Source organism: Myxocyprinus asiaticus, chromosome 30, assembly GCF_019703515.2.
Source record: "Myxocyprinus asiaticus isolate MX2 ecotype Aquarium Trade chromosome 30, UBuf_Myxa_2, whole genome shotgun sequence".
Lineage (NCBI taxonomy): Eukaryota > Metazoa > Chordata > Actinopteri > Cypriniformes > Catostomidae > Myxocyprinus > Myxocyprinus asiaticus.
In genome coordinates, this window is record NC_059373.1 from 14,831,033 (window position 1) to 14,855,598 (window position 24,566).

General features: G+C 37.4%; 2 protein-coding genes across 3 annotated transcripts; one reads left to right on the forward strand and one right to left on the reverse strand.

Moving 5' to 3' along the window:
• The first annotated feature begins 225 nt into the window (after positions 1 to 225).
• On the forward strand, positions 226 to 11,981 carry LOC127421453 (proteasome subunit beta type-2-like). Its single transcript, XM_051664512.1, has 6 exons — positions 226 to 432; positions 1,541 to 1,663; positions 2,012 to 2,082; positions 8,943 to 9,105; positions 9,198 to 9,247; positions 11,787 to 11,981. Exons 1-6 carry the CDS (start codon positions 342 to 344, stop codon positions 11,886 to 11,888), a joined length of 600 nt encoding a protein of 199 aa, XP_051520472.1. The 5' UTR covers positions 226 to 341; the 3' UTR covers positions 11,889 to 11,981.
• Positions 11,982 to 12,127: 146 nt separating this feature from the next.
• On the reverse strand, positions 12,128 to 24,135 carry LOC127421452 (transcription factor AP-2-epsilon). 2 transcript variants are annotated; one of them, XM_051664510.1, is made up of 7 exons: positions 24,015 to 24,135; positions 21,476 to 21,928; positions 19,618 to 19,672; positions 18,039 to 18,270; positions 17,161 to 17,279; positions 16,701 to 16,839; positions 12,128 to 14,966 (listed from the first exon to the last, which is right to left on the reverse strand). In XM_051664510.1, exons 1-7 carry the CDS (start codon positions 24,057 to 24,059, stop codon positions 14,705 to 14,707), a joined length of 1,305 nt encoding a protein of 434 aa, XP_051520470.1. In that variant the 5' UTR covers positions 24,060 to 24,135; the 3' UTR covers positions 12,128 to 14,704. The 2 variants fall into 2 exon arrangements, with proteins under 2 accessions (XP_051520470.1, XP_051520471.1); XM_051664511.1 differs by lacking the exon at positions 24,015 to 24,135 and adding an exon at positions 23,029 to 23,155.
• Between the last annotated feature and the right edge of the window lie 431 nt (positions 24,136 to 24,566).

The window sequence follows — 24,566 nt, forward strand, 5'->3', positions numbered from 1 at the left end:
ACTGATTGATCCCAAAAAATGGAAATTCTCATTAGGTCTGGAAATCACATATGAAAAATTCCCTGGTATTTACATGTCATGAAAACCCTGTTATGTTGTCCAATTATGTCCAAACGTAGAAACTGTCACTTAGGGCTTCCGTAGAGCCACACACCAGCTTGCCGTGTCCATAAACAGATTTGGATCACGTGACAGTGAAGCGCTTTTCTGATGACGAGTAAACTGTGCGCCGCTTTTGAACTCCATCCAGCTTTTGCTGTGTAATGTCTGAGTGAGCTGCGCTGCAACACCATTTCCTAAATAGTGTGTATTGAAACGTTTATCTAAACTCAATTCGCAACATGGAATACTTGATCGGGATTCAAGGTCCAGACTTTGTTCTGGTTGCAGCAGATAATGTAGCAGCCAGCAGTATAATCAAGATGAAACACGGTGAGTTTGTCAGATGTGTAGCAGCATGTTAGCATCCCGGTAACCGGTCTGTCAGCCACATAACGACTCAAGTATGTCGATACAATTGTTACAGATCATAAGTATTAACCACATTTGACTGTTTATACATTTTTGTACTGTTTGCACCTATATGTCTCCCTGTTTCAAAATAGTTAGGAACTGTGAAGAAGTTCTAGCCGTGTTATCTTAGCTACTTTCTGCAAACATAGTTTGAGCGTTGAACGGATTTACATATTAATTTATTTGAAAGAGGGGTTTCTAGCCTGCTTAACTTCACTTAAACTGTATTTTAACTTTTCGTGGGAGCAAAACGTCAGTTATTTTCTGTCTGTGTGCTCGAGTGTCAGTTTTGAGTGGATGAGTTTGCGATTCTGTTGTGAAAGTGAAAGTATGAGCGCGTCAGACTCCAAACCTCCCTGACTTTACATTGACATCTATCCATTTGGCATATTTACAGAAAAGGAATAAAAAAAAAAATTGTAATTGATTTGCAGTAAAGAAGCAATAATGTGCATCCTTATTGTGATGTAGCCCTATTTAATCTAAACCTTATGTCAATGCCCAGCACAAGTTGCCAAGTCTTTACCACTCATTTTCTTTGTCAATATTTTGTTTTTTTCAAAATCAACTGACAAGTGTACAACTTGCTTAATAACGTGTAGACAATTGCAAAAGAACGGTGTTGCCATGGCGACGCGATGAAGTAACGGCAAAAAATGGGAAACAGGAAGTGTCTCATATATTCTGCATGCACTGTGTGACTTAGTCTTTACCATTCATTTTCTTTGTAAATATTCAGTTTTTTTTAAATCAACTGACATGTGTACAACTTGCTTAATATTGTGTAGAAAATTGCAAAAGAACTGCAGAGTATGAAACATGAAAGATCGTGCAAATAAATCTACTTAGCCATCTCTGGGCATCTGACAAATCTGTGCATTAATGTGTTCCTTCTTTAAATAAGAACACTAATTAAAGACCACTAATACCTTGCAAATGTAAACAAGTTGTAGAGTACTTGCTAAAACTGACTATCTAGCAATCAGTGTGATAAGATCGTTTAAACATAGTGACCTGTGTTTGGCAGATTATGACAAGATGTTCAAGCTCAGTGACAAGATCTTGCTCCTGTGTGTGGGTGAAGCCGGTGACACGGTACAGTTTGCAGAATACATCCAGAAAAATGTCCAGCTTTACAAAATGAGAAATGGTAAGCATTAGTTTTTCCTCATTCCTGCTCAAGTATAACTGCTGTTAGTGAATGTAGTGGAAAGTATGCCGAAGTCTCTTTCATTTCTCTTTTCTCAGTCTAATGTGATGTCATTTACTTGATTTTTTTTTTACCTGTGGAATTAGTTTACTTCAGTGTTGCATATGTCTTTTTTGTCAGTGTTGAATTGCAGTGTTTTTTTTATTTTATTATTTTTGTTATTCTATAATAATATTGCATAGTTTGTCTAAATCAAGACCTCTATATGGATAAGCACTCATTCCGGCAGTTCTTTCTGTTGTTTTATGGATTTATCCTGATTTAATCTAAAAATGTCCCCTTTATCAGGATATGAGCTCAGCCCAGCAGCTGCTGCAAACTTCACAAGGAAAAACCTTGCAGACTATCTGAGGAGTCGAGTGAGTACAGAACCTCTTATTTAACTTTTGCTAGCATCATTCTTTACATTGTTAAACTCAATCTATATACATATGAAACAAAGAAAATGTAATGTGATTAGTTTTTAAAATATATTTTTGTTCCTAGATGATCCTTACTCCATAAATGTTTGATATGACACAAAATAAATGTTTGATATGACACAAACTATGTTGCATGGTTGTGGAAAACGACATATTTTTTAAAACAGTCAGTATGACTGGTTAGACTTTAAGGGTTAGTTCACCCAAAAATGAAAATTCTCATCATTTACTCACCCTCATGCCATGCCAGATGTGTATGACTTTCTTTCTTCAGCAGAACACATTTGAAGAAAAATATCTTGGCTCAGTAGGTCCTTAAAATGGCAGTTGCTGGTGATCAGACTTTTAAAGCTCCAGAAATCACAGACAGCATAAATGTCATCCATATGAGTCCAGCTGTTAAATTAATGTCTTTTAAAGCGATACAATCGCTTTTGGTGAGAAAAAGATCAATATTTAAGTACTTCTGAATTATAAGCCATCGCTTCTGGTCAGCATTAGTATGCGCGTGTGACCTAATTGAATTGGCATGTTCACGTGAGAACTGATGCACGTGCGACACACCCGGAAGAGCAGCGCTGTTTACATCTGAGTAGGAGGAACACTGTACAGAAGCTTCATTGGTTTTTGTATCTGTGTGTTTTTCACAATGGTGCATTTGTTTACTTATCCTGGATGTCTCAACTGAGAGAAAAACACGAGATTACGTCCGTAACATGCCAACGCGAATTCATCACACACGAATTCGTCACACCAGTGACCACGTGAACTCTGTGCTCTCTTGAATGCGTTTGCTGCTGAACGGAAGGAGACCAAAATGGTAACTGACAGATATCCACAAATAAAGAGGCTAAATAACTGTCCTTTTATTGCAAATTAACTGTAATACTTCTCACATGGAGACCTGCAGATTTTGTATAATAACAGGAACTTCGCTCACAGCAGGTCCAACGGTAATTGTTTTGAAATAATTTATTGTTGAAGGTGATGGATTTGTTAATTTTTTTTACATTTATTTGTGAATTTAGATATGCAACATCTTGGACAGGGTTTGAACATGCTGGTAGTTAAAGTATCTACTGTTGACACACTAATGCACAGCATGCTGTAAGCAGGCTAAAACCCTTTCAGAGAAGTTGCATATCTAAATTCATCACCTTAAAACATGCTACAAAACTGTAAAGTCTCGATAAACTCATTTGTCTACTAACCGATTGGTTGACAATCGTCACCCATCCCTACCACGAAGACAGCAAATGGGATGTCTCTTGGGGCTGAGAAAGTGCTATAAGTTCGTAAGTCAGCACGCTTTAACTCACCTCGGCCTACTCTTCCTTAACTTAAACACTGCTTGCCCACAGAGCAAGAATAAATTAGTCCGTTTCAATATTTTTTTTTCTCTCTAATTTGCCTTAAAGCGGTGAATGTTTGGCTAATAGACATCTATCTTTTTATTCATATATTGATACTTGGATACTGCTGTAATCCCTGATGTCTATAAATATTTAACAGAAGTGTTTTCTTTTTCTCAAATTCTTATTTAGAGCACGATTACTTATAATTTTAGAGAATTAGAAGTAATCGTGCAACCGTATGCCATTTTTTAATTAAGTCAGGGTTTTAAGTATAGACCCGTTTCACACTTGTGCTTAACCCTTCGGGATGTTTAAATGAGAGAGGTGTCATGCACGCTTTAAGTGCCAGGTTTCTGAAAAAACAACTGGGCCTCTGGGGCTCCCCTGGAGTGTGAAATGGTCCTCTGATGAATCTTTTCAGAAAAAGAGAACATGAGAAAGAAGAGGTAGGCTACATGAAACAGTCTGATTAACCTGCACAAGCTTCATTGTCCATGATCGAATCCAACAAAAGGGACTGTTCTAAACAGGCACTTTACAGCCAAAACCACATGTACAGTGGTCGTTTTATGTGTTTTGCTTTTGTTTTGAAATCATGACTGCATCCAAGTTTCCTTGAAGCTATCCCCAAAACAGTTCAGCAACAGTTTGCCATTATTGGCACACGTGAAACATTAGTGGCCGCATGTTCTTTCCCTGCACACTGACACAAATAATTACTGATGCCATATTGCAAGGCATTTCCCTGTTCCGCTACAGATGAACAATTAATATGGCAGATTGGGCAGAGATGCCGAAGACAAGAACATGTCCTAGGGCAGTGGGCAAGGGATGAGGAACACGGGAACAGAGGACAAAAGACAGAAAGGCAGGATGAAAAGAACAGTACTCTTATCAGTCCAAATGCCCATCAGAAAAAGTCTTCATTGGTGCCCCTCTGATTTTTCTTTTTAAACATTGGGACTCAGGTGACTGGAAAGGCTGTTGTGTTTGAACTGTAGCTTATGAGGCAGGTGGGGAATGTATGAAACAGGTGTTGAGTTTATACAGATAGGGGTAGATGACACTCGGGGGAATTTCTTTATAAATCTTGTCTTTCAACGAGCCCCCTGTTCGTGTAAACCCTTCCTGCTGGGAGTAAAGCATATTGCACAGGTGAGCTTCTCTAGGGGGTGTTTACTCACCCAAACATGCCCCCAAAGATCTATGGAGAACAGGGGCATCCTGGATCAGATTAAATTCTCTCTCGTGGGTTGAAGTGGGAACAGTTTTATTATCATTTAATGTAAGAACTTTGACTCATTAATTGATATAATTTAATAAAAGTGAATGTCACTGACTGTAAACCTCCCTGCCCTAAGTGACGTAACACACACCTGTATCTCGATGAAATGGGAGTTGAAGATTCCCGCACCAGTTTCCAAGTTAGAAGTCTGACATAAAGTGTCATTCCGTTGCACTTTCCCCAGTTGAAAGGTGGAAATTCAGACTCACCGAGTTGAATGGAACGCTTTATGAATCATCACAGCAACAATACGGAGCATTGTGGCTTTCCCACAGGAGTGAGCACCAGGTGCGTGTGGCAGTGGACTCAATGCATGCAGCAGGCAAGTGTTTCAAATGGCTAGACAGAGCGCAGCTAAATGGAACAGAATGCAGTGTCTTCAAAACTGAAAGTGATTTGAAAATAGACGGTTCAGACAGTCATGAAAAAACTGGTGTGCGCTTACTAAGATTACTATGGTAACCTGAAGGAAGAACAGACAGACGGAACAACAAGACGCAATTCAGCAGCCAAAGATGTTTGTCAGACATGTTATTATATATACAGTTATGTACATGTCATTGCCCCTCGAGTACTCAATGAGTACTCAAGTAATTATTCAGAGTACTCGAGTAGACAAAATGACCAAAATGCCCATCCCTACCCAACAGGAAGTCGGCCATTTTGGATTGAATGTGCATTTATGGAAAATTGAAGGCGTTGAACTTTTGAATACTCCTTGGAGATTCATGTGATTGTCTCTAAATTTAGGCAATATTGTGTCAAGACATTGAAGATGCTAAATTGCGAACAGATTTTTAATATTTTGAACGGTATCGCCATGGCGAAGCAATACATTTATGGCGAAAAATGGAAAGCATGAAGTGCCTTTTATCTTCTGTGTGCATTGTGCAATTTTGATAAATTCAGCTGTATATTTGGTAATGAGGGCTGATCACATTGATGCAGCTATTATGGGTCACGGTCATAGCGCCACCAACTGGCAGCAGGAAGTGTCACTTTTAACAGACTTTGAAATAGCCCTCTAGTCATTACATGAATTGCTTCAAAATTCTTTAGAATAATGTCAAGACACTGCTGATGTAAATTTGTAAAGGGATATTTGATATCTTAAATTAGAGCCTGACCGATACTGATTTTAGAGGGGGAAAATTCACTGGTTACCGATATGGTGGCCGATATAGTTAATTTTTGAGCTGGAATGAAAACAGACATTTCTATGTGGATTTTGCACCGATATGACTATGCAAAGGTACTAAGAAGGCTGCTTTCTTAAACAAATATTTTTATCAAAGAATATTTGACATTATTTATATACATTGTCAACCAATTCTTGAAATGAACACTGAGAAAATAAAGAATAAATAGAAATACAGTAAATAGCTAAATAAACATCAGTACTGTATGTTCAGTATCAGTCAGTTGTTGACCATTTAATTAAAGAATAAATTAAAATTATAGCTAAATAAAAATTAGTACTGTATGTTTAGTATCAGTCAATGGCTGACCATTTAAATAAAGAATAAATTAAAATAAAATAAATAGCTAAATAAACATCAGTAGTCCTGTTTAGTATCAGTCAAATGCTGACTATTTTAATACTGCCAGTCAATTAGGGGCAGGTTGTAAAACAAGAAGCATTTACACCTGCCGAGTCAAGAGACTGTGACAGCGGTGTTACACTGTATTCTGCTATACAAGTTCAGGGGAAACTTTCAACGGTTGAAAACCAGACTTTTAAATACTACATTTTGTAAATGCAGCGACAGGAATTGTTCAGTTGAAGGGGGTACCAAACTGCGAATCCTGAACAAAACAGTTTGGTGAATACATGTTTACACATTAGCTTCCACTCAGCTGACAAGCAATGAAAGTAGCTACGTGGTTAGCTAGTTAGCTACAAGCTCATTGTCACGGAGAGTAAAAGATGGACTTTATTTACTTTCCAGCATTGCGTCTCACCAACTAGGTAACGTAGCGTGAAATCAACGCTCAACAGACACAGTCCACCACCGCACCGTTGTCTGTTGAGCTGCAAAAAGTTGCTCTTATGCTTACTTTTCAATCTGCAACGTTACTGAGTGCACTTACAAACTATAGCTGGCTAACATAGCGCCCTGTAATTGTTGCGCCCCCTTGAAAATGGGCGTGTAAGACGGCCTCTGTAGCACCCCCATTTTCACCTACAGTCACCAAACTTGGCACATATATAGTTCTCCTCAAGCCGGACAACTTTCATAATTATAGTCATTAGGTCCGCCCAGCAGGAAGTCGGCCATTTTGGATTTGAATATTGCAGTCTCTGAACTTTTAAATAATACTTCTAGGTGATTCATGAGACTGTCACCACATTTAGACAACATTATGCCAAGACATTGAAGATGCTAAATTTTGAACAGATTTTGATATATTGAACTGTGTTGCCATGGTGATGCATTAAATTAATGGTGAAAAATGGGAAACGGGAAGTTTCTAATATCTTCTGTGTGCAATGTGTGATTTAGATCAGATTTTCTTGACGCACGGACAGTCCTCGTCTGTGTGCACCGTCAGCACATACACCTGCTGTTGAATGCACTAAAGAGTATCACAAAGCAGTTTGTATTCGCTTGCAGTCAAAGAGTATATTTAAAAAAAAGACAACGCGGGCGCGATCCGATCCAGGACGTAGAAAAAACTAAATATACCTGGGCCTTGACTTCTCTGTGATTGGTTATAATGTGGAACTGCTGAAAACAAAATTTAAATAGAAATCTTTTACCTAATAGAAATAGAAAAATAGATTTTTTTATCAGACAGTCTTTTACCTAAAAGGAGTAGACCTAAATGGAATACTATAACACTTCACAGTTAGTTAATTGTGACAGCTGTAATTGGCAATAATCTAGATTATGTATTAGATTAATTGTGCAATGCTAATTCAGTTTTAATAATATTTCATGGAAATGTAATAACTTGCTCCGGCTCTGAAACGACTTTCCTTTTCGTTTCACCAAGCACTCTTTTTTTTTTTTTTTTTTTGTGCCTCCTTAACCCCCAACCCAAACCCAATTGCAAATACAATCACTGTTTACAAACAGATTTTCTGATTGACTCACCCATCTGCGGTTGGTCAAATCAACAGATAGTCCCACCACAAACTCAGGTAGTTGGTTGACCCAAAAATGTACATGTTGGACTGGTAAAATTGAGCAATGTTTTAATAGTGCCTCAGTATGACTGACTGGTTGTGTCTGCACAAATTGGGGAAAAAGTATTTTACCATCAGAAGTATGACACATTTCACCTTCAAAGCTAGCTGATAACACAAGCTCAGCTGACTGCAGTGTAGATGGAGTGAAATCTCAGCATCTGAGAGCGATGGTGACAAAATGCAGGAAAGTGGATGTAGTTATAGCTGAACAGAGTTTTGTAAGTAGAGATAGTGAGAGTAAGATAGAGGGAGGAAGAGGACTAAAAGAAGTTTTAATGAGAGCTGGCATTGCTCCAGGCCATTGGGGTGAGGGCGGGAGAAGGAGGGGAGGAGAGAGGAGGTGGGTAGGTGCTCGCGGCAGCAGGGGTGCCGTCTTCCTGCAGATGTCACACTGCTGTTGACACCAGCGACCCCCCCCCACCCCCCCCAGACCGCTCCACACTCCCCTCACTCCCCTTTCTCGGCTGTTTCACACCCCTCCCTTTGCTCTCCCCCTTTCTCTCTCCATCTCTTACTTGCTCCCTGCATCTAATCCTACTGCTGCATCCGATGATATAACTTGATATGGTTTTTGGTTCTTTGGTCCAACATTCTGTGGTCAAATACATTTATATAATGACCGCTAAACTGTGTAATTGACAGTTGCCCCAGGCAACCGATTTCCCGCATAGCTGTGCAGGTTTCTTATTTCAGTCTGGGGTCTCTTTCTCCTCAAATAATATAATAATTTCAACTCGAATTAGTATTTCATGTGCATTTATTTATATTATGTTAATAGCTGTGTAATAAGCAGGATCATGTACTGTCTTATCGCATGATAAAAGATCCATCACCTTCATGTCTGGGTTTATTTTGTGAAAATGACCGCATGACTGTACATTGTTCCTCACCTGTTGGATTTATTGAATGAAGTTGTCAAAAAAGTGGTAAAACTCAAAGCTCTTTCGCTCTTTCTCTTTTTCAGACTCCATACCATGTGAACCTGCTTCTGGCAGGATATGATGAGACTGATGGTCCAGGACTGTACTACATGGACTACCTGTCAGCACTTGCCAAAGCCCCCTTCGCTGCGCACGGATATGGTGCCTTCCTTACCCTCTCCATCCTGGACCGATACTACAGACCAGGTAAATCTACACTCTCCTTGAGAGGGTCAAGTTATTGCAGATTTTTTGTTTTGAAACCTGAACATTTTTCTGTTTTCTCCTTTTTTTTTCAGATCTGACTCGTGAGGAGGCCATGGATCTGCTGAAGAAGTGTTTAGAGGAGGTAAGATGCAGTCTCCATGTGCTGGTCTATTCATCCACATAGTTGAGTTCATAGTTCCTCTCATTCTAGTTAGCAGATTTTAAGTTAATTTGTGCTGCTAACACTTCATTTACACCTCATGCCAAAATACCCAGTTCTGATTTTCTGCTCTAATGTTTTAAGTTGTAAACATAATCTTTTGAATATGGCCCATATCAAACACTGGGCTAAATAGTTGTCAGAATTAATTATATCATCCAAAGCCATCTTTTCACTGCAAAGGTGGCACAGAAGCTGAATTGGCATATATGCCAAGAAAAGATATATATCATAGACTGTTTATTGCTGCTCAGAGGTGGCATAAATGTATTCACACAGCAATTAAAATTACATATAAAATGTTATGACATTAATGTGTTTTAAATAAAAAAATATATGAATATAAAAATGTGAAATGAATGAAAATAGGAAATTACACTTTTGAATATGAAACTAAACTAAATGAAATGTCAACAACAAAGTTTAAAGGGATAGTTCACCCAAAAATTTAAATTCTCTCATTATTCACTTACCCTGATGCCATCCCAGATGTGTATGACTGTCTTTGTTCAGCAGAACACAAATTAAGATTTTTAGAAGAAGATAGAGCTCTGTCAGGTCCTTATAATGCAAGTAAATGGGTGCCAGCACTTTGACGGTCCAAAAGTCACATATAGGCAGCATAAAAGTAATCCACACGACTCCAGTCGATCAATGAATGTCAATTGTCAAATGAAACAAGTCAATAATTAAAACGTTTTTAACTTGAAATTGGCTCTTCCGTCCAGGGCTCTGATGCTGTTTGAATGGCCAACTTCTTACATGACTTTCGCTCTTCTGTCGACACACTTGCTTCACGCGACAGCTATGTGATGTGTCAACTGCTGGCAGGAAGCGCTTTTTAAAAGTTAATAACGTTTTAATTATCGATTTATTTTTTACACAAACATATCGATTTGCTGCAGAAGACATTCACTGATCGACTGGAGTCGCATGAATTACATTTATGCTGCCTAAATTTGACTTTTGGAACGTCAAAGTGCTGGCACCCGTGTACTTGCATTATAAGGACCTGACAGAGCTCAGGTTTTTTTCTCCTAAAAATCTTCATTTGTGTTCTGCTGAAGAAAGACAGTCATACACATCTGGGATGGCATCAGGGTAAATGAATAATGAAAGAATTTTCATTTTGGGGTGAATTATACCTTTAAGGCTACTTTGATACTAGGGGGCTGAGGTGGGTCAGAGCAGGCATAATTTAGTCTTTTCGGCTTTTATGCAGCATTCAGTCTTTACAAAGAATTTTGCGCAGGCACAGAGCAGCTTTAAAGGGATAGTTCACCCAAAAATTTAAATTCTCTCATCATTTACTCACCCTCATGCCATCCCAGATATGTATGACTTTCTTTCTTGTGCTCACACAAATGAAGAAATTTAGAAGAATATCTCAGTTCTGTTGGTCCTTGCAATCGAAGTGAATGGTGGCCAGAGCCTTCAAGGTTAAAAAAATCACGTAAAGGCAACATAAATGTAATCCATACGATTCCATTGGTTTAATCCATATCTTCAAAAGCAATATGATAGCTGTGGGATACAAACAGATCAATATTTAAGTCCTTGTTTACTATAAATTCTCCTCCCTGCCCAGAAGGTGGCGAAATGCATGAAGAATGTGAATCGCCAAACACAAAAAAATAATTTAGAGTAAAAAAGAACTTAAATATTGATCTGCTTCTCACCCACACCTATCATATTGCTTCAGAAGTTATGGATTTAACCACTGGAGTCTTATGGATTACTTTTATGCTGCCCTTTATGTGCTTTTGGGGCTTCAAAGTTTTGGTCACCATTCACTTGCATTGTGAGGACCTACAGAGCTGAAATATTCTGCTAAAAATCTTCGTTTGTGTTCAGCAGAAGAAAGTCAGTCATACACATCTGGGATGGCATGAGGGTGAGTAAATGATGAGAATTTTTATTTTTGAGAGAACTTTTCGCTTAATACTAATCCATAGATTTAAAATTAAAATGTTAACTTCACTCATCAATCTTTAAAGCAAGTGTCACAACAGTTGAGAGCAAATCAATCAATATATTATTTATTTTTTTATACCTGTATATATTTTGCACCTCTTTGGTTGATACTTAATATAGTGCATTTCATTTTTTTTTACCAAGGGTAAATCAAGCACGCAATTAAGACAAATATTGAGTTCGATTGAATTTCGACCTACTGATACATATCCGATTTATTTTCACATATGAAAGTGGTCCAAATAGTAATTGAAAATGTCACATTTATTGTGAAAAGTGGGGGAAGGAATCAGCCTTCTATCAGACTACTATTATCTGCGGTGTGAATGTAACCAAACTGAAATTGAGTAAAGGAAGTCTTTAGTTGTTTACAGGATGTCCATCTTTGAGCTTAATGTGTTTTTTGTTTTTTTTTAAACACTGTATATACAGTTCCAGTATATGGTCTTTTTGTAACTGTTTTGGCATGTTTTCTTTTCTCCAACAGCTCAACAAACGTTTTATCCTGAACCTGCCTTCATTCACTGTCCGTTTGATCGACAAGGACGGCATCCATGACATGGAGAAGCTCCCTGTGGGCTCCAAATGAGCAACTTCTGTTATTCCCCTCTAGCCACACTCTTTTGTAATCTAAATGTAACCCTCTGTGCTCTAATAAATCATCGACCCCCTGTTAGTTATATGCTCTTCTTATTGTGTGTTTCTTCTTCCATTCTTAAAGGGATAGTTCAGCCAAAAATGAAAATTGTCATGTTGTTCCAAACTAGTGTGACATACTTTCTTCTGTGGAACACAAAAGGAGATGTTATGCAGAATTTTATCCTCACTTTCATTGTATGGAAAAAAAGATGCAGTGAAAGCAAATGGTGACTGAGGCTAACATTCTGCCTAACATCTCCATTTGTGTTCCACAGAAGAATTTAATCCTGATTTTTTTTGGGGGGGGGCTGAGTATCCCTTTAATGAGTGAGAAACATTAATTCCAAGTTTTTTCTTTAGATTAAAATAAAAAGTATTTTGTAGATTTAACCACTTTGCCACACAAAAACAAACTCCGAAGTTGGATCTGTTTGAGGAGTACAGAAGTTGGCAAAGGGTGGGGGAACGAGAGATGTGCTCTTATTCTATTTTTGGCTGTGTACTTGTTTCCACACTCCTTTGTACACAAGTGTTTTTACACTCGACTCGTGTGTGTTGTGTGCACGAGCGTGCCTCCTTTACCTCTCGCTCCCCACCACAGACAGGTGATTAATAAACATTAAACAATCCCTCTATCCTGAACACACCGGAATCTAAAGGGACGAGCGGCATATGTTCGCCTGCAGGCAGAGAGAAATGCAGAGCAGCCCTGCTGAGTGTCAGAGAGATGAAGGGAGGGAGAGGGGTCATGGAGAGGGGGAGCGGGGAATTGACACTCAGGGATGGGTATGTGTGTTTGTGTGTGAGTGAGAGCTGGCAGGGGGGCAGGTATGGAGATGTAGGCTCCTAAACAGACGAATAAAGGTAGTGACAGATGGGGTGAGAGGAGACCAAAACGGTAGAAGACAGAGCCTAGCAACTGTTTAGCTGCGTTCGGCGACTGTAGTGATTGTCGAGCCCCCTGGGGTTACTGGTCAGGTCTGTTTTATCTCAGAGGTAATTCTGCTGGATTTGCCACTGTGTCACATTGAAGTTTAGGTAATGTCAACCTGCCTTTAGCAAATGGGACTAGAAATTTTAAACATCCCCCTGGGTGTTCAATTTGTATTACACTAATTTTGTAATCACGCTAGATTTTTACCACACCTGCAAGTCCATTTATACACCGTAAAAACCAACTAGGTATTTATGAAAATATGCTCACACAAGGTTTTTAAGCAATTATTTGCTCATCTTGAAAATGGTTGTACATCAGAAATGCTGTGGTGTCCAATATTGTTTTTTTTTTGTTTTTTTTAATCTGGAAATAAAAGCTTTAGGATGTGTAGTGTTTTAACATTTTAAACCAAGAAAATGTAAAAAGAAATGTTTACATTTCTGCACCTTTTCTGCGTTACTAAGAAATAAGTACATTTCTGGCATTTGTACAAAAGTTAGATTTCCTTGCTTCCATTGAAGCACACCATTTTATTAATTATTATATTATTCATATTATTATATTATATTAATCATATTATTAATTTTTTATTTTTTTTGGAACATTCACAAATCATGTTGAGATGATCAATCAAGTTTTGCTAGTCCATGCTAGCTTTAGAGCATACTGTCATTAACTCAAAAGGGGGACAAAACCAAGGGTATAGCCAGGAAATTACTTTTGGGTGGACCTCAATAAAAATGGATGGGCCAAATTTTCCCTAACAACAGAGAAGCAGTGCAGTCAAACAGTTATTTCACACTTTCATAAATCAGAATTTATGCAATTGTTTTACTATTTTATAAATTTTTATTTGAAGCCAAAGATAATCTGTAATATTCTGGGTGCGCCCAGGCCCATCATTGTCTATGCCACTGGACAAAACAAATCTGAGGAAGTTCTAAAATTTACTCACATTTTCAGTTACACTTCTCACTCAATTTGTTATGCTGATAATATAATTTCTGAATAAATATTTAGTATTAAATTAGAATGATGCAAAATAGAATATTTTCACTCATGGTCTCAGGCCACGTCCACACTAATATATTTTCGTGTATTAATGCATTGTAAAAATGAATTGTTTTAGCTACATTTACACCTCATCCACACTGGAACAACGTTTTCGAAATTGAGGTTTTTTTTTAAAATGCTTTGAGAAAATAGGATGTTAGATAACTGAAAACGAATTAGTGTGGATGTGGCCTCAGACTTTTGGACCCCACTGCATGTTTAAGATTCACGTTCTAAGGCAGTTGCATTCATTTTTTTGTTTTGCTTTAATAATATATTACATTTACATTGCAACACAGCAATAGGAATAACAGTAACATTGATAATAAACATACAACATGTACAAGTACAAAATGAGATTTTCAAATGAATTTGTCAAAACCTAATTTACTTTGCCACCCCCAATCTTAAATGTCTCTACCATCTTTCTTTTCATTTGATTGGTTTCTAGGCTGCGGTCTCCAGAGAACACATAGAGAAACCCATGTAGGCCCCATATAAGTCAGTCATCTCATCACCTAAGATCCAGAGGGAGTTTGTGGTCCACATGTGGCATATATCAAGAATTGTGGCATCTTCTGCATCTCTCAGAAGACCCCAGATTTCATCAGAGACAAATGAAACCAGTCCGTACAAGCTTGTGTCTGGAAATCTTGTGGAGGACTGAAATCTGAACCCAGCAGCGAGATGCTGCACATGAATTGGCAGACACGCACACATTCATACACATAAATACACTCCTAAAATTGAGGGAGGACTGTCTCTCTCTGAATTGTTCATTTACGGTGCTTCAGTTCCTTGTCGTGGTGGCCCTTCCCTCCTCCCTCTCCTTTATCCAGCAGTTTTAGGGCCTCTAGCAAGTAACTCTGAAAGGCCGACAGAGCGGCGCAGATGGCGTGTGTGCCAAAACCATGGGTGAGGAGACTGAAGTGGGTCAGGCTGCTCTGCACCCCGGGCTCCAGGCAGGGGGTGGGGCGACTGCCTCCCAACGGCGACCTGTCCTGGGACATCAGGTCCACAAATTCCTTGCAGATCTCCCTGTAGATATGGACAGAGTGGTGAGAGTGTGTACGTCACTACAATACCCCCCAAAATCACAATTAAATTGGTTTACATAACAAATAAATGTTTCTACCTATTGAAAGATGGTCTGCTAATGATATGCAAGCACAAAGTGAGAATTAGAGAACTGAAAATGGATCCTGTGCTATTTGTGCGTCCTTCACAAAGACGAATCTGCCCAATTCCAGCCTTGCTGAAGCACCCCCAGATCATCACCGATCCTCCACCTGGTTGTCTAATGTTTAGACCGAGACCTGGAGAGGCCTTCAAGCCACAGTGTCTCGCACCCACTTTAAAATTTGGTGGAGGATCGGTGATGATCTGGGGGTGCTTCAGCAAGGCTGGAACTGGGCAGATTCATCTTTGTGAAGGACGCATGAATCAAGCCATGTACAAGGTTATCCTGGAAGTAAACTTGCTTCTTTCTGCTCTGACAATGTTCCCCAACTGTGAGGATTGATTTTTCCAGCAGGACAATGCTCCATGCCACACAGACAGGTCAATCAAGGTGTGGATGGAGGACCACCGGATCAAGACCCTGTCATGGCCAGCCTAATCTCTAGACCTGATCCCCATTGAAAACCTCTGGAATGTGATCAAGAGGAAGATGGATGGCCACAAGCCATCAAACAAAGCCGAGCTGCTTGAATTTTTGAGCTAGGAGTGGCATAAAGTCACCCAACAGCAATGTGAAAGACTGGTAGAGAGCATGCCAAGACGCATGAAAGCTATGATTGAAAATCAGGGTTATTCCACCAAATATTGATTTCTGAACACTTCCTAAGTTAAAACATTAGTGTTGTGTTGTTTAAAAATGAATATGAACTTGTTTTCTTTGCATTATTCGAGGTCTGAAAACACTGCATCTTTTTTGTGATTTTGACCAGTTGTCGTTTTCTGCAAATAAATGCTCTAAATGACAATGTTTTTATTTGGAATTTGGGAGAAATGTCAGTACTTTATAGAATAAAACAAAATTTTTAACTCAAACACATACCTATAAATAGTAAATCCAGAGAAACCGATAATTTTGCAGTGGTCTCTTAATTTTTTCTAGAGCATACTGTACACACACACACACACACACACACACACATACACATATATATATATATATATATATATATATATATATATATATATATATATATAAATTATTAATAATACTATTATTATTATTATATTACATTATTGTCTGGCCTAAATGATACGGAAAGTCTGAAAAGGAAAATCTTATAAGAGTGAAAGTGGAAACAAGTTATTTCATATATATAATATCATAGTCTAAAATTCCATGATCCAATCAAATCTTGATGGATAAAAGTAATGTCCTGCATTTTTTTTCCTGGTTGAATACAATTTCACTCTGAAATACATCATATTACGGAAGTAAAATGGGTAGCGAATGCTGTATACTGTGTTGTAAAGTGATGCTAAAAGATGTCAGTATTTGAAAGTACAGCCTTGCTTCAGGGCTATTCTACAATTTAAAGAATATACACATTCAAACGTGTCTAGCATGTCATTCAAATTTCTTTATTATAATCTAAATGTATTGTACATAAAAAGGTTTTACTTCCTCTAAAGTGTTTTAAGGGCAGTAAACAACATTTTGCTTAATAGAGAAATCCAATTCCTTCCATCCCTAAACAATTCCCCTACTGAGTAACTAAATGTGTTATAACCCCTTCTGCAATCTCTATTACTCACTTTGTGGCCAGCAGCATACTGCGTCGTGTTGGCAACTGATCTGGGTCTGTCTGTCTGCACAGATACTCTGCTGTGGCCCGGGCGGGAAACTCAGTCTCACACACATACCCAAAGTCCCGTGCGAGGTGAACTGCCTCACCTGAGAAGAAAGCGTGAAGATAGAAATATGGAACTTCAACATGCTGACTGAAACCTTGAGGTGATAATAGGCTCTAACATTTGAAAATGACTCCTTACATAGTGTTACAACTTATAACTATAAGTTAACACTCCTTAGGAGGTTTTTGTTTCACGTGTACATTAACATTTACGTTCTCATAAGCCTGCATACCTAAGTGACTGATAATGTAGTGCGTATGCTGTGTTTGGGACAATTATTGCAGCAGGTACTAGGCAGTATGTCAGCAGTAGAGATAATCTGATAATATATGTGTCTGGTTATTATTAAATGTTTTGTTACCTTCCACCAGAGCTGTGAGGAGTGTGACATTGGCTGCCTTTCGCCGACCGGCGGGCAGGTTGAGACCGATCTTCTCTAGACGCTCTCGCAGACAACGGCCTCCATTTTTTGATTTGGCTCTGAGGGAAGAGAGGTAGAAAGATTAACACCTCACAGATGTGTCCTAAACATCTGCTGTGCCTTTAGGCAACACCCCTCTGTCCTTACACTCAAAATAGAGACCTTACTAGGCCTAATATTTATATTGTAGAAGACATCTGGGTTTTGCAATAGTTGAAAATATTACTGTTTGAAAGACAGTAGCTCTGGTAATCATTTGACTGAGAAAACTGATTTTTAAATAAAAAACAAACACATTCAGACAAAACAAAACAAAACAAAAAGTGTAGTTTTACCTCACTTTTGTACAATATTTGCAAAATGTTGCTTTAAAGGTATAGTTTATCCAAAATTGAAAATTCTTTCATCATTTATTCATCATACCTCAGCCACCGTTTACTTTCATTGGAATGGTGACTGCAAGCTAACATTCTAACAACTCCTTTTGTGTTACACGGAATACATAAAGCCATAATTGTTTGGAACATCATGAAGATGAGTAAATGATAACATAATTTTAATTTTTTACTCCTTTGGAGTTAATATAAATGTATAGCCTATATGTATTTGTCTATGAACACATATAGGTGTATACATTTATATGTATGTCATAAATGTATGTTATTCATGTATATTATACATGACTATTATACATTTGGGACTCATTGCTAATAATGTGATAATTGTATTCATTGTGTCTGATGCTGTCTTAGGTAAAATTGTTTCATTATTTACTTAATGCGCATTAAAGCTCTCTCTCCTCCCTCCCTTCCATTTACCTGCGCAGGACTCCTCCAAGCAGCGAGGCATTGAGGCACTCAGGTGGGGCTAGACGTCTCTGCACCTCTCCAACTGTGACCTTGTACTTGGAGGTGGAGCTAAGGAGGGACAGGCGACCAGGAACAGAGCAGAAAACTTCAGCAGGGTTGGACACACACCCCAAGCCGAGCCCCTCTTTAGTGAGAGACAAGGCAGAGACCACTGAGCCATTTAGCTTAGAAGGGACAGGAACTGAATAAACAGATAGACAGTGGTTAAGGTATGTGTGCCGGCATTATCTTATTTAAAACAAAGTCATGAGATTTATAAAAATGTGATAATTTGTGCTTTTGGATTCAGACTTCTGTTATGAAAACCTTTTAAGTTACAAGACACTGTAGTTGTGTGCACTCTCACAGGTTGACATCTGTTGTCTCAGTGAAACAGTGTTTAATTTCTGTTTCTCACTCTTATTTTTAAATGGGTGTTGCATCTCCATTGGGGAAAAGCTTTACTCCATCTGTTGTGCACACAACCATTTTGATGATTTGTTGTGCTTGTAATTAAAGTTGTCTGCCTATTTAAAAATCTGATTAAGCTAAAGATTCTAATGTAGAAAATAACAAATGTAATCAAAGGAACATTAAAACAGAAAAGGAGGCTGTTAGCTATTTAACCATTTTAAAGCTGATTGTATAATCATTCAACATTATTTTTTATTTATTTTTTTAAAGTGGGTAGGAATATCTACTTGAAAAGTAACTATCTACAAATATTGTTTACTTTAAAAAAATATGATTTTTTATTACACTTAAATAATTGTGAAAAGTATGATTTCTCTCCTGTGTGCGCAGATCATATCTCCTCCCCCTTTCCGCGGATTGGCATATGATGCAATATGATGGTGTCACTTTTGTATTATCTATATTCATTATTGTAGAGATAACGTGCGCTATAGTATTGGCTTTCTGCTCTCTGTGGGCGGTGTGCGTGTCTTCGCTACGCCCCGCTGCGCAGCACTGATTTGCGGACACTAACAGGCTCCGAGCGCGTGGAGCTGGATGCGTCTCATATAAGCTCCGAGAGCAGATCCGCTTATTCGTGTGTTCAATTGATCCATTCTGTTGCTTGCTCAAAATAAATGCAATCTAAAATAAATGGAAAGGTAATTGATAAAAGCATGCTGTACTGCACTGAGTCAGAACAAAATGTTTTCAAATAGCAGTTCTTATTAACCATCCATTCCCTGTATATAAAAACACTATATTTCCTTTTAAGTGGAAAGAAATAAAAATGCTTTGAATTCTTTATACATTTATTATCTGCTTTCTTCCTGCACTTCTCTTTCATCTGTCTCTTATCCCTCTCTTTCTCTCATATGACCATGAACAGTTCATTAACAGCAACTGCCTTAAGGGTGAAGGCAGAGACAGAGTTCTACAGGATTTCTTGACTTCAAATGAAATTGCAGAGCAGAATTATTGTGTGTGTGTGTGTGTCTAAATCCTTTAATGTCTCATGGTTGAGCAGCACCAGTACATAAAATCATTTTCTAGCCAGAAAGGTCATCCTCTCTTTTTATGCACCACAAACTCTCACCTTTCTTGATAACAGAATGGTCCAGGATTCCCAAAGCTGATGCTTCCTCCATCCCCTGTTAAAACAAATGAGCATGCCATTGGTTCTTAGTGTTTAACGATTTCCCAGTCATTCTTAAGTGGCAGAATAACAGGTTATCTATTTGTTAAATGATCATATTTACATCAACATCAGGGCCTTTAAGGATATGACAGGTATTTGGGCATGACCCAGTGTAAAATATTCCCATTAAAAAACTGCTGACTATGAAGATGTTTATGTGCATTATTTGGCTCATAAATCCAGTTAGCACTTAGTTCATAGGTTGCTGAATCCTGTTGTACAGAAAAGATCATTAAAAAGCAGATTTATGATATTTTTACAGAACAATTTATCATTTTCATGATTTTAAAGACAGCATAGCAATTATTAAAATATGATGGCCACTTTGTTTCCTTATTTAATCTAAAAACAATGCTTGTTCTGCTAACACAAGTAAATAAGATCTGAATAAAAACTATGGATGTATGATAGGGCCTTCATAAATTTACAGAGGGTGGAGTTTATTTTCTTTTATTTCATATTAGCTATTACACTGAAATAATTGTTTTAGTAAAACAATAGGCTATACCCTAACATTTTTTAAATTATTTAAAGTCGCAGAACTGACAGAAGAAAAAAAAAAAAAAAGAAACGCTTATTTGCAGCTTTATTTATGGCGAGTTAAACTATGACACTTGTTCCGTCTAAACTCAGTTCTCAGAAATGCTGGCTGCATATCATCAAAGAGGGTCGAGTTGTTTGTTGAATAATTTGCCGAGGAAACCGATTGGACGCGCTATTAGCTTCCTGACAGATAAACTGCATTAACTCATTCTGCACCTGCCGCAGAAGTGAAAGAACAGCCATCATTCATGTAGCTACAGCTGAAAATCAAAAGAATTTAATTTTGAATCTTATGTTGATGTTTTTTAAATCTGTGATTTTCTTTCTTGATTTCACTGGATATGTGATTTAGTATGTATAAAATCAGGTTTTTATTTTGTTGGTAGGACCTTTTATTTTTTAACCAGCTTTTAGAGGACAATATAGAATTGACTAGCTACTACACAAAATTTGCGAAATATTTTATCCGCATCGAGCGCCAAATAAAATAAATATATTTTAATAATAATAATTATAATATATATATATATATATATATATATATATATATATATATATATATATATATATATATATATATATATAATGTATTTATATATAAATACACTGTAAAATGTATTTTCACGCCAGAACAAAGGGGCACTAGGGGAAAAATAATTCCAATAACACTCTTAAGGAACATATATTAAATAAGATTATAAAATAAATGATTAACCTTTTTTTATTTTTATTTTTTTATTTTTTTGCTTTAAATATTTATGGTAACCGTTTCATGTTATTGACATTTTATGAAAACGTTATTATTTATTAGCTAGGCCTATTCATCATGAAGCGTTTTATTTTTATTATTATTTATTATTATTTTTTTGGAACACGCAGAGAGTCTTTCAAGAAAAAATTACGAGAATAACCTATTTAAATAAATAAAAAATAAATAGCCTACATAAATTATAGGTCTATTACGAAAAGCTAAATTTAAACGTTACACGAAATTAATAAGAAACACCTTAAAGGCTGTAGAATCATACTCAAAAAACACATTTCTATTTCACATTTCAATTATTTTAACATATTGTTTGACCCTTTTTAATCACAACAGCACAAATAATTCCAGGATTTACTAGTTTGTGTTTTGTGATAGAACGATATACTTGTCTAGCTCGTGACACTGGGGAAACAGGTGAAAGTTCAAGATAAAAGTGGTTAAGCTCACCTGAATGTCGTCCAGACCGTGATGACCCACTGCGTGCATTCCCAGAGGGCCCTCACCCAGCGCTGCTGCTCCTTCACCCAGTCCATGATGATGGAGCAGCCGCGGTACGCCCGGATACTCCCGCCGCGGGTCTAAGCTCAGCGCCCGGTGTGACTGAGACAGAAGCCCCGCGTCCTCTGAGCGCGAGCGCTGAGAATGCCACGCTGCCTGCTGGTGATGATGGAGCGAGTTGATGGACGGATAGGGGTCCGGTAAGTGCGGGTATCCGGTGTCTTGACTCTGGGAGTAAGAGAGAGAGGACTGGGGGTATGGAGGTGGAAAGTAGGGCGGCTGGAAGTCGGAGGCCGGAGTGTGGCAGAGAGGGGGAGCCGAGGAATAGGCAGCCTGGTTCAGCGAGGAGAGCTGAGAGAGACGGCCGCTCGGAGAGGAGCTCGACAATCCGTCTGCACGGTCCTTTGGGAGGGAAAAGGACATTTAGTTATCACGGGAATGTCGATATAAACTCCAACATAAAGCTATAGCCCACCAATAGCCTACACAACAGTAGCTGTAAATAACGCAGTGAAAGTAAGCCCACTAACCCATTGAGTTATACAATAAAAATGAAATGTATATGTCTGAGGAGGTGCTTTAAAATGCGGTCATTAATTATGTTTAGACCTACATGACTTTGAAATGTCAAGTGTTTCCAGAAAGCTAGCCTATTACATCTTTTTTAGTATATTAACTTAATTTAATGTTGCCTATATATATATATATATATATATATATATATATATATATATATATATAAACTGTATATTAATTTCATTGTTGTTAATCATACTAGCCTATTATGATTATTTATTAAAACAATTCTAATGAAGAAATTAATGTTAGGCTACAAAATCTCCAGAAATAAGAGTCAATAGATTGACTTTTTCCGTGTCAGGTGTTTTAATGCACAATTAGGCTATATTTAATCACAAAATTAAATATTGTTTTATAGGTTTACACTTAGGCCTGTTTTAAACATCTGAAACCCTATAACAAAATAATGAGCGAGATTTATTCATTTTTCTGTCTTATACAATGTAGCATTTTATTATGATGTCACATAGGCCAATATTCGATTTTTTGCAGCTAAGGCAAAAAATAAATTCAGCACAAACCATCAGCTTTTCAGCTACTGACTGAGAGAAATACCAGTTTATTTATTAAAAAAAATAAAATAAACTGTCATGTTTTTATTTTTCAGTCACAGAGTTTAAAGATTCTTTTGGTTAAACACGCAAGATATAACGCACAAGTCATTGTAAGACAAAGCTAGTCTGTTATCTTAGTTTAAAGAAATGGCAGCACGTGACATATTTCCAATGACACTCCAGCACAGTTTAGTTCTTCCATATTAAACACACACTTAACATTGACCCCGATTGCACTTACCAGTAAGTGCGTAGGTTAATGCGTCGCATATATGAGCTTTCGACCTCAGCTAATATCACATGACAATGATCTTAATGAAGAGTCAAACACATCAGACCGGAGCAACTTTGCATCACTGTTTAACTCACCATGGTCGAGTAGGTGTGGACTAACATCTGGAAACAGCTCCAATATACTCTTTTGTACGTTGACTTGTCTTCCTTAAATCTATCAGATAATAAAACGCCCAAGTTTTCTCATAAATGTGCTTGATCCATTAACGGAGTATCCGAAAGTCCCTGTGAATGTAAAGTAAATGTGCTGCGCTCTGTATGATGCTCTATATCAGAGTGTCCCAGTTAATCACACTCCAGCGCTCTTATGGCTCGACACTATGGGGGAGGGGTTGGGTAGACCACCTTAAAGGGACATTAATTAATTCCTTTAATTCATCCACTTTATTTATTAAAAAAGAGCAGTACTATACTTTCCTATAAATTTGGAAGATTTCTACACCTTATTATTATTAGTGATAAAGTGATTTTGGATAATAGTAATAATAAAAAAGTTCGTTTTTCTGTTGTTTTACCATTTCTGATAATGAATGTAAACACTAATGCAATTGGTTCTATTTTATATTGGAGTAGCTGCATTACTCCAGTAAAAAAAAAAAAAAAAAAAACTTCCTTAGCTTAATTACTAAAATATAACCAGATTTTTTTTTCATTAGATATAAAACAAAACTAAAAGGTTTTTACATTTCTGTAATTTATGTGACATGCACTGCATGCAAATGAAAGCAAAGGGTACCACTTTACAATAAGGTTCTATTTGTTAACATTAGTAAACGCATTAGGTATCATGAACCAACAATGCATTTTTACAGCATTTATTAATTTTGTTAAATGTTAATTTATGAAAACACTATTGTTCATTGTTAGTTTTTTATAATGCATTATGTGAACATAACATTTCAATTCAGAGATATATTAGTAGCCTCTGTTTAAATGAATATAAACCAAGATTATTAAGTGCTGTAAAAGTTTTGTTCATGCATGTAAACTATAGTTAGGAAAAACAGTCTTATTGTAAAGTGAAACACTAATGAAACTTTAAACTGAAAATACAGTCCTACCTGTAAGCAGTAAGGTTCTGTCTTGGTCCGTGATTTCCACAACATGTTTCTGGATGAAGTTCTTGTCCTTTGAACTCAAGACAAGAGAGAACAGACTATGCGTGAGAGAGGTGCGGGAAAGACACGGGAGTTTTAATGACAAAAAGAGAGACAAGAGTTGAGTGAGAGAAAGAGAGAGAGAGAGAGAAAGACGTAGGCTGATGGGCGGAGATCAACTGATGGAGAGCGAGAGACAAAAAAGTGGGTGCAAATGCAAATGGGATCCTGATTTTGGGTGGAAAAGCGCATGCAGAAACGTTTACGCGCAGACAACATTTTTTGGGCATCATAGGCGCGTGCAGCATTTTTGGTAATGATGATCAAATTGATGCCCACAAATGCAGGCGCCTAAAAATACCAAAAAGTACCCTGATATATAGGCCTACAATTTATTTATTTATTTTTTGACATGGTACCATAGTACGGTATTTGGGCATGCACCATTGTAGTACCATGATATTCTTTAAAATACCCATGAAAATGGTATGTAGACTATATCAAAGTTTGGTAAGG